The 17,739-nt window shown below is 36.6% G+C and overlaps 1 protein-coding gene across 1 annotated transcript in view; it reads right to left on the bottom strand.

Annotated features, from left to right (window-relative positions):
- The window catches only part of CCDC91 (coiled-coil domain containing 91), a 133,314-nt gene that overhangs the window by 65,943 nt on the left and 49,632 nt on the right, over positions 1–17,739 (bottom strand). Inside the window, exon 7 of the mRNA XM_075707682.1 lies at positions 3,468–3,575. Within this exon, the coding sequence (XP_075563797.1) occupies positions 3,468–3,575 (108 nt within the window). The remainder of the gene's footprint in view (positions 1–3,467; positions 3,576–17,739) is intronic.

Here is a 17,739-nt window from a genome sequence, read left to right as displayed (position 1 = left end):
AAAGAGTATATTGAACTTCAGGAAGGTAAACTAAACTCAAAAACAGACCAGAACTTTCTTACTTTAGGATCGGTGGGGAAGGCACCTGTCAGAAGGGCCAGAATAGGAAATGGCTCAGAATTTTACTTTGGAGAAGTTTCTGCAATTTTAGCAATGTCTTAAACTGCAGACCTATGCAGTTAGATCTAGTAGAAGAGTACAGTGAAAACATAGCTGACAGACCTGAAACAAGAAATGGAACTGAAGAGGATTTGTGCTGACAGGCTGATGGTTCCCTCCTGCAGATTATGATGATGATGATAAAGATGTTACCTATAGCTAGCCAGTATGCTGCAAAACCTCACATGTAATGATCAAAGATTAGTAACAGAAATTTGTCCAGCAGGAAACTGAGATAAACCATAGAACTAGGCCTTTCACATCTTTCCCTGTCCTGGAAGATACAGCCTTGTACAATGACCATATCAGATGTAACTCTCTAGACAGACTTTTAACATGCATCTCCATCACTGGCACAACACCCTGATAAAATACAGCTTCAAAATCAGAAACTTAAATAAACTCTAACAATAGGTAAAGACAAACAGAGAAAAACAGCCTTTACTCCTTCTTGAAGAGACATTTTTGGGAGGGAGGAGTATGGGAATTTAGGGGGAAAATGGGATTAGGATAAAGCATTGAGGAAGGAGTTATTACATGAGATAATCTTGATTTTGTGGAACTGGAAATAAAACAGCAGAAAATTTAGAAGGAATGGCAAATGAGGACAAAAAATTATGTGCATTGGCTGTCCTGGTTTTGGCTGGGATAGAGTTAATTTTCTTCCTAGTAGCTGGCATAGTGCTGTGTTTTGGATTCAGTATGAGAATAATGCTGATAACACACTGATGTTTTAGTTATTGCTAAGTACTGCTTATGCTAGTCAAGGACTTTTCAGCTTCCCATGCTCTGCCTGGTACACAAGAAACTGGCAAGGGGCACAGCCAGAATAGTTGATCCAAACTGACCAAAGGGGCATTCCATACCATATGACATCACGCTTAGTATATAAGCTGTGGGGAGTTGGCCGGGGGGCAGCGATCGCTGCTCAGGAACTGTCTGGGTATCGGTTGGCGGGTGGTGAGCAACTGCGTTGGGCATCACTTGCTTTGTATATTATTATTACTATTATTATTATATTGTTATTGTTATTATTACTACTAATATTTTACTTTATTTCAATTATTAAACTGTTCTTATCTCAACCCAGGATTTTTTCTCACTCTTACTTTTCTGATTCTCTCCCCCATCCCACTGGGGCAGGGGGAGTGAGTGAGCGGCTGCGTGGTGCTTAGTTGCTGGCTGGGGCTAAACCACAACATTGACAAAGTTCTAGGTAGGCTTAAAATTTCAAAGGCAAAATACTGCTTAAGGAAAGAGTATTAGAAGGGAACAAAAAAGAAGCTATGTTTGTGTACAGAACATACTTGCACTGCGTGATTACCACTGCGCCAAAAAAAAGTTCTTTACAGTGATACAGATACTCATAACTCTTCATGTAAAGGTGGATATGCAGGTACAATCCCTTAACATAGAATATTAATCAACTTGGTGTATAATCATTAGTAATCACTTCAGTAATCTTAACTGTTAGCACAGAACAAAATAATTTGAACAAAAACAAATGTTAAAACAAACACCAAAGCATAGATTTAAGGATAGATGTATTCAAAAAGAATAAAAACCACTATACACATTTCTCAGATCTCTTCCAACAAAGATTTATGAGTGAACAAAATTTGCCAGTATAAATCCTATTTTATTAAACTTGATAGTTCTACCATAAGCACTCACACTTGTCTACTTGATTAGGCTTCAAAATCCCAGTTATATATTACAATTAAAGGTGGTAAACCTTGATTGAGTTGAATGAGAAATGACTTGGAACATGTAACAAAATGTTTATGAACAAAATGTAAACCTTCTCTGGGATCCAAAGGGGGTGTTAAATTGCGTTAAATGTAGACATGATATGAACTGGGCACTGTGTTATGTCATAAATACTCTCCTGTCCTACAACCAAGAATAGGTCCCTTACATTGTTGGGTTCTCCCCAGGTAAATCTGAACCTCTTGAACATGTTTTCACATTTCTGTCCCCACTTGTTGGTTTGCAACGCAAATATAACAGATCACAGGAGCAATACTTTTGCTCAGTCTGTAAGTACACCCTCAAAAAATCTTCCTATTATTCTTCCAGATTTCATGAGACTCACTCCTTTTTAACATTCAGAAAATGATATCAAGTCAGTAAACAATATGTTCATTTCAGAAACACAAAACATTTTCTTAAATCTCATTTTTACTTGCTTTTTACGCAGAGCTTTATGGTAAGCATTAAATAACTGTAGTTCTGTGCAATAAACTCTGCATTTATGATGGAATCAATTTCTCCAAACTATTACATCTTTCCTTCATACTGTTTATACAGACGCTTATATATTTAATACATGTTTGCACTAAGTGTTAATTGATATGGTCAGAACAGTGAAATGGTCATAAAACACTGTTGGAAATGGTGGAATACTTCAAGTGGACTTTTAATGAATTTAGGACTAATATACCCCAAGAAAATTAAATAAACAAACAATTATCCTTTGTATTTTCAGTAGAATTGTTGGTAACAGAACTTAAAAGGTAACTGTTAATACTGTTAATTGCAATGTAAATAACTTCAGGATGCTATTAGCAAATTAGCCTTTTTTTTTTTCTTAAACTTACATACTAACATTCATTATTATTTTGATTCAAGAGCTGTTCGTAAGTCAAACCAAAATATTTTCAATAACAAACACCAGGCTTACACAGTTCAGATACTCATCAGTAATTGCTGTGATTCCAAATACTTGCTATGCAGTGTGCTTTTACTCAAGTCATGTTAATTGAGCCAATATAGGCCTATTTATGTCTATATATTTCTGAATATTATGTAATTCTTCGTAGCTAGGTTTGTTTTTTTTTTATGTAAGATTTCTATGACATAAAAATAGGTCTGGACAACAGATGTTTGTGTCTGCCGTCTAAGAAGCATCAAAAATTTGGACCAAATATTTGTGCAAATCACATACAATCAAAGTTTGCATTTAACTACATAAGTTAAAAATTATTGCATGTATTTGTCAAGACTACAGAAAATGGCAGCTGTTAAAGGTGTAAGTATTAAGTTGCTGAGACTTTTTCTCAGTGTTACACTCTTCTTGAATCTGTTCTAAGCAGGTTTAAATATTATAAAACGCCTTTGATCCCAACAGATCAAGAGTCATTATTTATTTTGCATTTTTAAATACTTGTGTCCACTGTTATGCTGTGGACACAAGGTGAAAGACTGATTATTTTCTTTGGTGATCATATACATTAATATTTTTTCAAACAGAAAAGAGCTGAAACTAGAAGAAAATCACGAAGATTTTTGTATTTGCACATCCATACCTGAGCATTAAGAAGTTCTTCACATTTGTGAGAGTGTTTTTCAATTGCTAGTATATACTGTTTTTCAATAGCTGCTTCTTGCTGTTGAACTGTAGATTGTAGCAGTGCCTGCAAAAAGAAAGCACAGAGTATTCAACAAAGATATAACTGGGATCTTTATTGGTAACTGCAGATCTACTAATACTTGTGTATAACCAGAATGTGGAATGCTGTTATAAATTTGGAATGTGCAACTATTAAAGTACCTTTCTATGTAACATTACCTTGTTTTCAGTCAGGACTAAAATTTTTTGGATCTCAGATTTCTTATACACAGTCTGCTTAAAAGAGAGAAGCACGTAGAAGATAGAAAGGGAGAGTATTTCTGTTAAATATACTCAGTTTAGTGGGACCACACAAGAAGAGAAGCATATGAAAGCTGCTGAAGAAAAAAAAAAAAAAAAAAGCCAGACATATTTCCCTGGCTGACAAAACTCCACATCCTCTCGGCACAGTGTAAGATCCCATGGGCCAAGCATGATCTTCACAACCACAAGTCAAGTAAAAGCAGATGGAAATTCTGAGTAATTTAAAACATAAAAGAATGCCCCCCCAGGAAGTTCACACTCAAATGTGAAGCAGTGGAAGTCAAAGTGTGGAAAGTCAAAGTACCGAGACAGTAACAAGATGATGATAAAATTACGAACTCTGTGTATGCACACGTGTGCATGCACACATGTGTATTCACATGCACTTGACTGAACTCTGCAGAATTTTCAGCATCTGAACGCAAAAAGAGAAATAAAAAAATGTTAAGATATGTGAAAAACCAAATTACTGTTTGAGGAATTACACTCAGGCTTCCTTAAACAATGATGGTATTTTAACACAGAATTTACTTAACTCATGCTATGCAAGCCTTTTTCCCTGATTTTATAAAATATTTATGTCACTTTCCAAATATTCATTGGGCTATTTATACACAATGTGGCAAACTATTTTTAACTAGTAATCAATATAGTGAAGTAGTTGCAATTACTATGTAAGTTAAAACAGACATAAGTTTTATAGAAAACAGACCTTTGGCCCACAAGCAGACAAGAAAAAAAATCCCATCTTTCAAACAATCTTTATTTTAAAGATATATTTACTTCGTGGAACATAACATACACATTAAATACAAGTTTGAATACTTAAAAAAACCCCAAAAATGCATACAAAAAAAGCCTTCTGACAATTTTTGAACTACCTTTCCAAATTTTCCACTAATTAGACTCCTATGCCAAAATCAGTGTTCTTCAGTAATGCTATAGTATGGTAGCAGTTTTCAGCATAGGTTCAGAAAGATTTAAAAGGTAAAGAATGGTGCTTAACATATACTTTGATCAAAGTGTAAGAATACATTTACTGGTGTTTGCAGGGGATTTAGCTAGCCACAAGTTTACTTTCATAAAAGCCAATTTCTTTCCAACTAAATTTAGTTCTTTTATTGATATACATTCAGGCAATCACAAAAACTTAACTCTCAAAGAAGTATAACTTCTGTATGTGAAACTTTATATGTTAAATCCTACTGTGTATTAACTAGAATTGCCACATATCACTGGCAAAAAATAAGTCTGTACTTTGGGGTATGGGGTTTTTTTGCCTAAACTATTGTGACAAGAATTGTTTCATGTAACTGGCACAAAAGAAAAAGATAATTAAATTCTGATCTTGGGGAAAACAGTAACAGAATGGTCATTAAGTTGCAATGCTGTTTCTCAGATAGCTTCTTGGTCATGCCAAGGGTTGAATCACTTTATTCACTTCACTATGCAAACTTAACTGGCAACTGTTAAATTCATATTAAATGGTATAAAGAACTTTTACTTTTCAACAAAATAATTACTATTCATTGGATGGCATGTAAAGGTTAAATTTTTAAAATTTATTTTATTATTATTTTCTTTAGAAAATACATAAAATTCCACATTCAAAAACAAAAGTCTTCCTTTTCTATCATACACACTGCTAATATAGTTTAAATAGTACTACAGAATTGATCCTGTATTTGACTATTCGACTAGTTGGTCGAGTAAGGAGACAGAGAGAAAAATCCCCCTATGTAGCACAGTACTTCAGAGAGCTTCCATGCTGTGCCATAAAAAAATAGTCCATACAAAAATCTTTATTTTCTATTGAGAGATGCAGCAGATCAGCCAGTCAAACAAGCCTTTAAAATACAGAATAAATTATTTATGCCAACGCCCAAATCTTTTCAAGTCACTTAAAAGAAGATGAGGTGTGTCACATAATACCCTAAAATAGCAATAACTCCTTATTATAAAAACAAGATTTCCCCTTTCAAGAGGAATCTGAAGATTCTCAGAACCTTATGGTTTTAAGATATGCTTACAATCAAAACAGAAAACTGAGGACTAATTTATTTTAAAGTGTAGAATGATTTTATTCTCATGAGAAAATTTTTATGCTCAGGACTGATCATAATTATCAGTAGTGTCAGATAAGGCACTTCTATAAAACTGAAAGCCTACTCTTCTGAAGTATGAACAGAAAAGTGTCAGAAAATTGGCATGACTAGATGAATGTATCTTTTTAAAAATTTTTAAAATAAAATAGAAGCCAAACTTGATAATTTCCTTTAATTCTAATCTAACATGCAGTTGTTGCCTAGGACACTACTATGTTCATTACATATATCCTACATCTGCTTGGTTCTAGCTGACTATAAAAAGTAAATACGAACATAAAGATGTCATAAAACAATGTCTTTCCAAGATTGTAAGAAAAGACAAAAAAAAAAAAAAAAGAAAAGAGTTAAAAAAAGAGTTAAAAGGTCATTTCTTCTTTGATCACAACCATCATTTAAGGTTTCTTAATGGGGTAAATACAGCAGAGATACAGGATATCCATCCAAAGCTTTTGCAAATTTCAATATAATCAACTGCTTAAATTACTAATTAAAAACCTAATTTACTAATTAAGTAATTAACTAAAACATACATTTAGCTATTTGATGATAGGCATTTCTAATTCTTACAGTTACATACTTCCTTCATACAATGACACTAAAAGTCTTCTGACTATTCAGGGCAACTACTTACCACTGCTGAAACACCACTTTCCTCCTTAATTAATTACACAATTATCCTGGTGGGCTGATGTTCCACAAATCTGTGGCCACTGACCTATTATCAAGCTGGCATTCTGGAATAAGTCTCCTTTTAATAGCTCATTGAATCATTTCAAGTAAGGTTACAGCAAAATGTAGCCTATGGCATCTGTTGCATGAAGCCAAAGGGTAGGATTTCAACATGGGTCCTCTTGGTAATCCACTTCTCCTATGTATTGTGCAATGAACTTCCTTGACACAGGGTTGCAAAGGTCATCCTGTACCAACAGCCAGTTTCAGGACTGTGATGGCAGGAGGTGTCAGTCTTGATGTGGATCTGTTTCTACACTCCTATCACATTTGTTGCCTCAGTCTACACTCGATACAGTCACAGAGGAAGTGGTGGGTTCAGATTTTCAGGATTTCTTTACATTTATCAACCAGTCCTTCCTGTTTCTTAGCTTCCACCTGCCGCCACTTTCTCAGCACAACACATTTCACAAGCCCTAACTACATCTGCCTTTAACCAAAAGTGAGGTCGCCTTTTAGGTCTTTACTAGAGCCAAATAAACAGTCATCTGTTTCAGGGAGTTACTAGATCTTCTTTTCCCATTTGTAATTTCCTCAGCTTTCAAAAATCTTCTGCCTCCCAACCCCTCATGTAAGTCGTTGTATCAAGGAACAGTTTAAAGGACTGTGGTACCTTAGATAAACAACTACTTAAAGCGGTTTGCTTAAAATTCAAATACAAGGCCACGCATGAATCTAAGAACTAAGTGCAGCCACTATAGTGGCTGCATAACCATAGTTATGATCATAAGTACATCATCATTTGAACTCATGCCTTTCCACTAATCAGAGAATTTACAAGGCTTATGTACTAAATAATCAAAGTATATTTAGGTATAATAAAATAAGAATAGTTACATCTTCCCTCTGTCTCCTGAAAAGAAAAATATCACCACAGCTCCAAGTAATCAGACAGACAGATATACATTGCCTTTTAATATTTCCTTCTTCCCCATATCTCATATTACACTTTTACCATTACTAAACTGGACAAAAAAACATTAACTGAGAAAACCAAGAATTAATGTCTACACCGACATGGTTTTACTAGGTTTGGTTCCAGTATAATTAATTTTCAACTTGGTATAAACTTCTTAGTTAATCAAAGCTAAAATTCAGTCAAATTTTAAGCCTCAGACTTTAATCTATAGCTGTTTTGGCTTGTAGATCAGAAAAATAAAATGATAGTAGAAAATAGCACTGAGAAATTTACTAGGGGAAGAAAAGGGTGCCAAATTAACACATATAGATTTAATTCCTCTAAAACCAGAATTACTTCTGAAAATTACACTGATTTAAGGTATTCAGTGGGCTTTATATGGTCAAAGAAAACTGGGACAAGAATAAAATTCCTCATATTTTAATAAATTAGCTCGGTATCCTCAGTTTCAGTATAGGAACTTAAGGTGACTCAAAGAAGTGACAAGAAACTATCAGAGTCAGATACGGAATAGCAAACCCTTAGGTCCCTTTCCAAAATCTATCAGGTATCAGATGGATTACAATCTGACATACAGTTGTATTTTCTTCCTTTCAGAAACAAACGAAAGAAATCATTATATGCTTATCTCATCTTATCAGGACTAAAAATAGTGGAATTTAACTAAAAAGGAAAATTAGGAGTCTGCACTCTGTCTCAGTCCTTATTTTCCTTTCCCAGAGAACAGGAAAATGGCTCTTGAACCACTACAGATGAAGCCACATTTTTCAAGTTCTAAAATTTCAAAGCTTCATTCATTATAGTTCTTATTCTAGTATCCGTATCTCTGGATTCTTCTTAGTAAAGCAGCCTTTACAGTGCAAGGAATAACAAAATAATAGCAGAATTGCAGAATGTACTAGAACCTTGTACATCCTTGGCAGGGGGAGTGGAACTTGTTCTGGTGTCTGTAAACTATACGGTTTAGTTGTATGATAAGGTAATTTAAATCCTAGAATTCATTTGGGAGAAGTTCTATCTTCTACTTGCTATTTGCCACTTGGAAATAATTCATGTTCCCAATACATGTCATACTCCATCACCAAACTATCTTATGTTTTCCATTCATTGTTTCTGGACATATATACATGAACAACTTTGGGGAGGTCTTTAAAGAACAAATTAACATTGTTAACGGGAAAGCCAAGGAGTAACATGCATGCTCACATTTAACAGTACCTATATATGTGGCTGCACCAAATGAATGCTCCAAGTAACAGGACTTCTGGGATAATAATGACAGCAAAGCAAGTTGTCTTCTGAAGCTTAAACTATCAGAAATGTTCCAAACCATTCAAGAGATTCTGCTGCTTCCCTCCTTTCTCTTCACTCTCCTAACCCAAAAAAGCCATCAGAGAATTGATCCTAATTTTCCTTCACTAACCAAAAATGCCTGGTGGCTTCTGACAGAACAAAGAGAATAAAACCCCTTAAGAACAAGCTCTCTAAGTTCATATCCATTTTAGTTTTATATATGATGAGTTATAAAAATCACAGAAACCATTATGTCCTCAAACCGTTATCAAAACCTCCACATATTTAAATGACAGTACAAAACATTTTTAAATAGTTTGCAGAAAGATTAGAAGTGAATGCATCTTAATTTTATAAACTGGAATTTTATCACAACAAAATAAAACTTAAGTAAATTAGTCTGAACCCCTGTTTGAACTCAGATAAAGAGCTAACGTTAGCTTTAAGTTTCATACATTAGAATAATTTTGGAAGACTCTGAGTTGAAACTAGGTCCAAACATCATAATAAGAACTTTATGCATAATCACCTTCGGGTTTCCTTAAGGGAATACACATATGCATTGGGGTTGCTGTGGCAAGGTTTTGGTAGTGGGGGGGCTACAGGGGTTCCTTCTGTGAGAAGCTGCTAGAAGCTTCCCCTATGTCTGATAGAGCCAATGCCAGCCGGCTCCAAGACGGACCTGCCACTGTTCAAGGCCAAACTAATCAGCGACAGCGGTAGCACCTCTGGGAGAACATATTTAAGAAGAGGGGAAAACAAAAAAAACCCAAACCCATGGGGACACAAACTGCAGCTGGAGTGAGGAGTGAGAATATGTGAGAGGAACAACTCTGCAGACACCAAGGTCAGTGAAGAAGGAGGGGGAGGAGGCGCTCCAGGCACCAGAGCAGAGATCCCCCTGCAGCCTGTGGTGAAGACCCTGGTGAGGCAGGCTGTGCCCCTGCAGCCCATGGAGGTCCAGGTGGAGCAGATACCCACCTGCAGCCTGTGGAGGACCCCACGCCAGAGCAGGTGGATGTGCCCAAAGGAGGCTGTGACCCTGTGGGAAGCCTAGGCTGGAGCAGGCTCCTGGCAGGACCTGGGGACCCGTGGAGAGAGGAGCCGACGCTGGGGCAGGTTTGCTGGCAGGACTTGTGACCCCATGGGGCCCCACACTGGAGCAGTCTGCTCCTGAAGGACTGCACCCCACAGAAGGGACCCATGCTGGAGCAGTTCGTGAAGAATTGTAGCCTGTGGGAAGCACTCACATTGGAGAAGGTCATGGAGGGCTGTCTCCTATGGGAGGGACCCCACGCTGGACAGGGAAGAGTGTGAGGAGTCCTCCCCCTGAGAAGGAAGGAGCGGCAGAGACAATGTGTGATGAACTGACCACAACCCTCATTCCCTGTTCCCATGCACCACTCAAGGGGAGGAGTTGGAAAACTCAAGAATAAAGTCGAGCCTGGGAAGAAGGGAGGGGGGAAAGGTGTTTTAAGGTTTAGTTTTTATTTTCTCATTATCCTACCCTGAGTTGACTGTCAATAAATTAAACTAATTTCCCCAAGTCGAATCTGTTTTGCTGTTGTTGGTAATTGGTGAGTGATCTCCCTGTCCTTATAACGAAAGGCTCGTGGGTTGTGATATTTTCTCTCCTCTATCCAACTGAGGAGGGGAGTGATAGAGTGGCTTTGGTGGGCACCTGGCATCCAGCCAGGGTCAACCTGCCACAACATCTTAATTACTCTATTATATGCTTTAGCAACAGTCAGAGACTTAAGTAGTCCTGGAATGTAATTGACAGCACACTGCATGTACTGTGGGAACACTAGAGAACTGCATCACAGCATACAGACTAGAGACTGAAAAACTGTACTGTACCCAATCTGAGAAGAAAACTTTAAAGAACAGAAAATGCAAATGATCACAAAATTTTATCCTGTATTTCTACAGGTTGTGTTATGTATAGAGTACTAGATGCTTTCTAAAATTTGTCCTCATCTTTGGAAAGGTAAAGGTGCAATGATTAAGATTTTGCCAAAACCATAGCACAGACACTCCAGCCCATTTTTAATACAAATCTATTTGCCCAGCCCTAGTGCATACTGTCTTAATTGTACTGGCAATAGAAACCACAGCTGCTTGCCCAGAACAGGATTTATTGCATGGCCAAAAGCTAGAATTTATGAGAATCCTTCTTGAATTATATAGCCAAAATATGGACTGTTACCCCAAAATTCATCCCAAATTCCCTAACAGTAACAAATTGCCAAATCTCTTACTCTCAACTCCCTCTTTTTATAGGAGGAAAAAAGTAGTCAGGAAAAAAAAAAAGCAAGAGGAAAAACAGAGCAGAGTTTATTATCCCCTCTCATCTCTTCTGAAAAACAGTATAAAAGCTATTCCAATCCATGCAAAAAACAGACTTCTCAGATGTGTAGCATTGTTTGAAAATGTTAAACCCACTCACTTAAAACATCAGTATGAAACATGTGTCATGGTGTACAGGCTGCTGCATTATGTTCTATAATAGAATCATAGAATCATAGAATCGTTTAGGTTGGAAAAGACCTTTAAGATCATCCAGTCCAACCATTAACCTACACTACCAAGTCCACACTAAACCAATCAAGGGCAGACTAGACTAAACCATGTCCCAAAGTGCCACGTCTACCCGTTTTTTGAACACTTCCAGGGATGGTGACTCCACCACCTCTCTGGGCAGACTGTTCCAATGCCTGACCAGCCTTTCCATGAAGAAATTTCTCCTAATTTCCAACCTAAACCTCCCCTGATGCAGCTTGAGCCCATTTCCTCTCGTCCTATCAGTAACTACTTGGGAGAAGAGACCAACACCCACCTCACTACAACCTCCTTTCAGGTAGTTGTAGAGAGCCATAAGGTCTCCCGTCAGCCTCCTCTTCTCTAGGCTAAACAACCCCAGTTCCCTCAGCCGCTCCTCATAAGACTTGTGCTCTAGACCCTTCACCAGCTTTGTTGCCCTTCTCTGGACATGCTCCAGCACCTCAATGTCTTTCCTGTACTGAGGGGCCCAAAACTGGACACAGTATTTGAGATGCAGCCTCACCAGTGCTGAGTACAGGGGGACATCACTTCCTTAGTCCTGCTGGCCACACTATTCCTGATACAGGCCAGGATGCTGTTGGCCTTCTTGGCCACCTGGGCACACTGCTGGCTCATGTTCAGCCGGCTGTCAACCAGCACCTCCAGGGCCTTTTCATCCAGGCAGCTTTCCAGCCACTCTTCCCCAAGCCTGTAGCGTTGCATGGGGTTGTTGTGACCAAAGTGCAGGACCTGGCACTTGGCCTTGTTGAAACCTCATACAGTTGGCCTCAGGCCATCGATCCAGCCTGTCCAGATCCCTCCATAGCGCCTTCCTATCCTCCAGCAGATCGACACTCCCACCCAACTTGGTGTCATCTGCAAACTTACTGAGGGTGCACTGTTACTCAAAAGCACTGCATCAAAACCCTTCGTCAATCCAAAAGAATATCCTCCCTGATTTCTTTCCCCTGCTCAACCATCATTAAGTAACTTTTGCTTAAGTAACTAAATACAAGCCAGTACATCAAACACCTTCTTTACTTCAAAACTCCTGAGTCAGGATGGCCAGAACAAGTCATCATAAAGTTACCTAGTGAAAAGTTAAGTTACCATATTACTTAAAATGTATGAACTATATTAAATACCAGTATTAATTTCAGCAATAGTACACAAGAATATCTATGCTTCATAGCATTAGACAATGATTCATCTAATTCAGCATCTTGTCTCCACCACTAATTAATTTCTACTACTTTATTTAAGGGCAAAATATAATTAACCAATTGTTGAATGATAACATGGCAGAGGACACAATGAAAATTCTTTCCTGACTGTTGGATAAGATGTATCAACTCAATAAAATGTACTATTTGACTGCTTGTGTTATAATGCAGTTATTAGCTAGTGCACATACTATATAAATAACACTATTTAAAAAATTTCTGAAAATGTCTTTTTCAACAGAATCCAACTTATCCACTTCAGCCCAAGATACCGCATATTTTCATGATCAGGCTATTTTCAGGTGAGCCTTCCTTTAAATTAAAATGAAACATGCCCATATGGGTGCTATGGAACAAAGGGGGTTTTTTGTACAAGTGAATATTAACTAAAATGAAAGCAAATAAACTCCTGCTAAGGTCAGAGTCAACTTGCAATTTACAATGAAGTAGGTTCTAAATGAAATAAAACAAAATGTTGAATTTTCTGAATTGTTTCCACTCATAGTCAGAGCAAGCTCCTAAAGCTTTAAACAGAGCTCGTGCTGTGAAATTTTACATATCAAGTCAAAAAGTATTTCCTGTGGAAAATTCTTCTCACAAGTTATTCTTTACAAAAGGTCACCACATTTTGATGCACATCAGGGTACGAAGAAGCTTCATGGTTTCACTAATCACTGTCCTTTTTACAGTGTGAACTGAATTTTAGTCAGGTGCTTCAAAGACATAACATAAAAGACATTTGAATCAAATACAACAATAGGGCAACGTGCTTTTTGTTAAGTGGTATAACAACTTTAGTTTCATTTTCAACTGCTTTTGGTATATCAGTACTGATCAACAGCTTACAGTTTTAATACTATGCTCAGTTTATCTAGATATCTCAGTTTCACTGAATGTGAATTTAAATAATTTATTTTCCACAAAACACTGTTCTCCCAAGACTCCTGCCAGAAACAAACTGGAAACTCACTCTTAATCAAACCTTTCAATTATTATAATATTTAACACCATATTTATTGTTCTATAGTCAGAACCACATATAAAAAGTCATCCTTACTAAAAAGGGAGGGAGAGGTATCTTGTTATTTTTACAATTACTTCTAAAATATCAAGATGCTTTAATCAATAACAAAGTATTTGATAGCCAGGTCTTCAGAAGATTGAGACTTGATTGTACCTTGCTTTTATCAGAATTCTGTAGAAAGATTTTTATAGTACTATGCACACAAGTACTCCTATACTGTAAAAATGACAAGGAATCTGTCCTTTTCTAGCCATCAGCTCTTCATGACAAAAACCAATATTGTATGATATTCAAGGCCCACTTGAATTGTAGTGCAACTTACACATGGACGAGTATAGAAGTTGGAAGTGAAATACAAGCCCTTGCAACAACTTTTGAATTTATCCTTTTATTCATGTGCTAGGCCTTTCTGAGCCAGTATGTCATCTTGGAAACTTTATAAGCTAAGCTGGTGTCTTAAAGAGCTGAGAACTGGCCACACTTCAAGAGTTTTCCCTCCTAACTAGGGATAAACTATGTCTAAAAAAAGATATCCTGATTCTAGATTAACTTATTTTGTTATGAAATCTTTTAAATTTTCCTGTGTTTATTAGATGGTAACCTTTCAGTTCAGAGGGCTATTACTGACACAAACTTTTTTGAAAGACAACATGATGGCCCCCACATATCCTGTACTTTGCAAATCTGTTTGTTCTCACATTCTAGGAAGCTGAAAAAACCCAACCACCTAACACTGAAAACTGACAGACAAAACTCTCACTGTACGAAGGGCTGGAAAGGACTTTGCATCTTGAAGATAATTTCCATAAAAGGAAACACACATCTGATTGATGCAAGCTGTCTTTTAGAAGACTAATAATTGCATAAAATATTCTAAGTAAATAAATACCATCAAATAAATACACCTGCCTGTAACCTCATATTCTTTAAAGCTTATATTAGAGGATATTTTATATGGTGAGATACATAAACAAAACAGATTAAAAATCTTAACTGGTCTATTTACAGAACTATGACAATTTCAGAACAAAAGGTTGATTAAACAAGCAGAGGAAAAATCCTCATGTTGCTTGTGGTAAGTATCTTAAAATGTGACATTATCCCACAAGCATCATTTCCAAGATCTACATTTACTTTTCTTTACCGTAGTTAATTACCAGGGATAAAAGTTTAAAAAAATAATGACAAGAAAGACAGAAATTAAATAAAATTAGGTGAACATGAGAAGGGGAAACTTGGCCTACACAGAACACTAAGTTCATTTTTAATTTGTTTTCCCATGTTAATACAAATTTTGTGACTGTGTTGTAGATGGTTTATTTGTGGAAATGAAGATAAGAATGTGAGATGCTTAACAATGGCCAAGGTTTTGGAGGGTTTGTGCTACAAAGTGTCTAATGTTTCTCTGTTAATGGCTTTCCCAGCACATTTGGCAAGCTAATATTCCAAAGACAACTGCAATAATTCTAAGGGCTTTGGTATATTCAGGTCCTTGAAGTTAGATCATTCACTATTTGACTTCTTGTGTAAGCTCCATTTTTGACACTTGCCATGTTAGAAAAGACCAGTCACAACAAAGATAGGAACTGAGAGGATTTAGTCTTAAACTTGAGTGCCTGGTCTGCCTAGGGATAATATACTAATGAAAGATCAACGTGAAGAAATGTCGTCCCTTTTACAACAAATAATTCCCCAAAATACAGGAGAGTGACTATCAGAAAGTCTAACCCATTTTCAAGCACAGAAACAAGCAACAACAACAAAAAGTCAGCTGCAGTAAGTCTGCAAGGAGCTCTAAATGTAAGAAAACTGTGAGCTTTTGGTTACTAACTCGGCAACCTTGTAGATAAAAGTGAAAAAATGGCAACTCTCTTTTCCTTTGTACACTGAAAGAAAGGCACTTTCACAAATCTACCAATAGGAAGACTTATCTATGCTGGGAATACAGAAAAGGCAAGTAGTCAACTCTTTTCCATTGTTGTTCAACCCGGAGTTTCAATGCCTAATTTAGTGGATTTGGGGCTTGAGGGATTCTGGGGATTATTTTCTGGGGCTAATGATGAATGGTTTTACACAGCTATCCTTAAACAACTAATGTTGGACATTACGTTCACTTATGCTACAACTCTGCTTAGAGTGGCATCACAAAATTATAATTGGCTGGTATCAGAGAGGATTAGTCATAATTCCAACAGTCATGACTGCGACAGAACCTCATTTGGGCTATGAGCAAGCACTTGATTGGAATAATCTGCATCAGTTCATTTTATTAAAACCTAAGGAATGGAAAATAGGAGTGTATTCATCATAAGAAAGATTTTCCTTCCTATGCCTTCTAAACAATTCAGTAGACTTGCTTAGGTGAATTTCCACACTCAAGGTAATTTGAGGATTAATTAGATAGTACTTACAAAATCTACTGAAAACGTAAATCACTTCTGCATATAAATGATATCCATTAGTGTAACACAGTCTTAAATCCTAAAGAAGACATATTTCAGCACAAAGTTAAGCATGGCTAATCATAAGTGAATTAAGAGAGTCAATGAATTCCACAATTCTGTATTTCACTAAAAGGACTAATCTGATTTAATTTACATTCTTAAACAAATGCTATATGTAGGACTCCTTATTTGGTTATCGAACTACTAACTGCCAATATGTCTGGTAAATATAATAAATCTCTAAAGATACGAGTAGTTAAAAAGTCCCCAAAATGTAAAATATTACTTTTATAATTACAAAATCACATTTGACTCATTTACTAAAAGAAAAAAATCTTAACCCTGTCCCATGTTGAAATATTAACCATGAATTAACATTTTAAAAGAATCTATGAGGTTTTCTCAACAAAACTACAGAACAGTTTTTGCCTTCACTGAATTCTCTGAAGATTCACTGTTACTCCTTTTTTTTTTTTTTTAAAGTACATGGTAAAGGGTTACTAAGAAGGTATTTAAGCTATAAACAACCAACCAAAAAAAAGCTTGATTTTTTTTTTTTTAACCTAACAAACATTTTTGATTTTTCCTGCTACCCTGAAGAATAACTTGCTGCATGTTTCCAGACAAGGTTGCTTGCAGTATTTTACTCAGAGCCTAGCATATCTGATGTTATTTCCCTTCAGAGTACTGTGATCTCATTGACCGAAATATGGCAAATAACCACCTGAGGCAACAGTAAGACTTGTATGAAATATATTCATGCCATGGTTCCCTGGTATTAAAGAATGTCTTTATATAACTTGATTATAAACAGTCTATGAGAAATAATATGCTAAATATAAATATTGCTTAGAATCACAGTACTCAATTAAATCCCTCATCTTTTGTGCCAAATCATAGAAACTGATAAACATAAATCTTCTAAGCACAGCAATTACCAATATTTCAATATTAGCTAGAACACTACTAACAGTTGTTAGCAATTATTAATAAGCTTTCTTATTATGAGTTGTTGCAAACATGTATGATGACTAGAATTACTTTATACTTTTTCTGCAGCCTATGACATGGGCTGCCTTCAAGCAGAGGGTCCTAAAAGCACCATCAGGTCCCCTACAGAGTGGTGCTCTCTCAGACTTGGAACTCGGTAGGCCTACCCTACATGCGAGGAACAGAGTCTACAAGCCCCATAGAACCTAATTTAAAAAACAGTCTTGCATAACAATAACATCACAAATTTTGCAGCAGACTTTGAATCCAGCAGATAGCTCTCCTGAAGCTGCAGATCCTGACACCACCAGAAAGAAACATACATTGCAAGTAAGTTTTGGGTATTTGCTGAAAACAAACCAACCAACCCACCTACCCTCCCGAACAAAATATTGCAGGCTGCTTGACCAGCAGGTCCTAGACTCAAGCTTTCAGCTTATTACCTGAATCACAAAACGCAACCTCAATCCTATCCTTTTTACCTTGCCAGTTCCATTCCAACCCTAACTAATGTTGGGGAATTTTTATCGTACCCCTTGAGGCAAATTAAACATGATTGTGCTTACACATAAAAAGATTTAATGAACAATGGAATGGACAGTCTTACCTCCATAAGTAGTTCTACAAGGAGTCTGCAAAGATGCAACATGA

Source organism: Pelecanus crispus, chromosome 1 (assembly GCF_030463565.1).
Source record: "Pelecanus crispus isolate bPelCri1 chromosome 1, bPelCri1.pri, whole genome shotgun sequence".
Lineage (NCBI taxonomy): Eukaryota > Metazoa > Chordata > Aves > Pelecaniformes > Pelecanidae > Pelecanus > Pelecanus crispus.
This window is presented reverse-complemented; position numbering and strand designations above follow the sequence as displayed.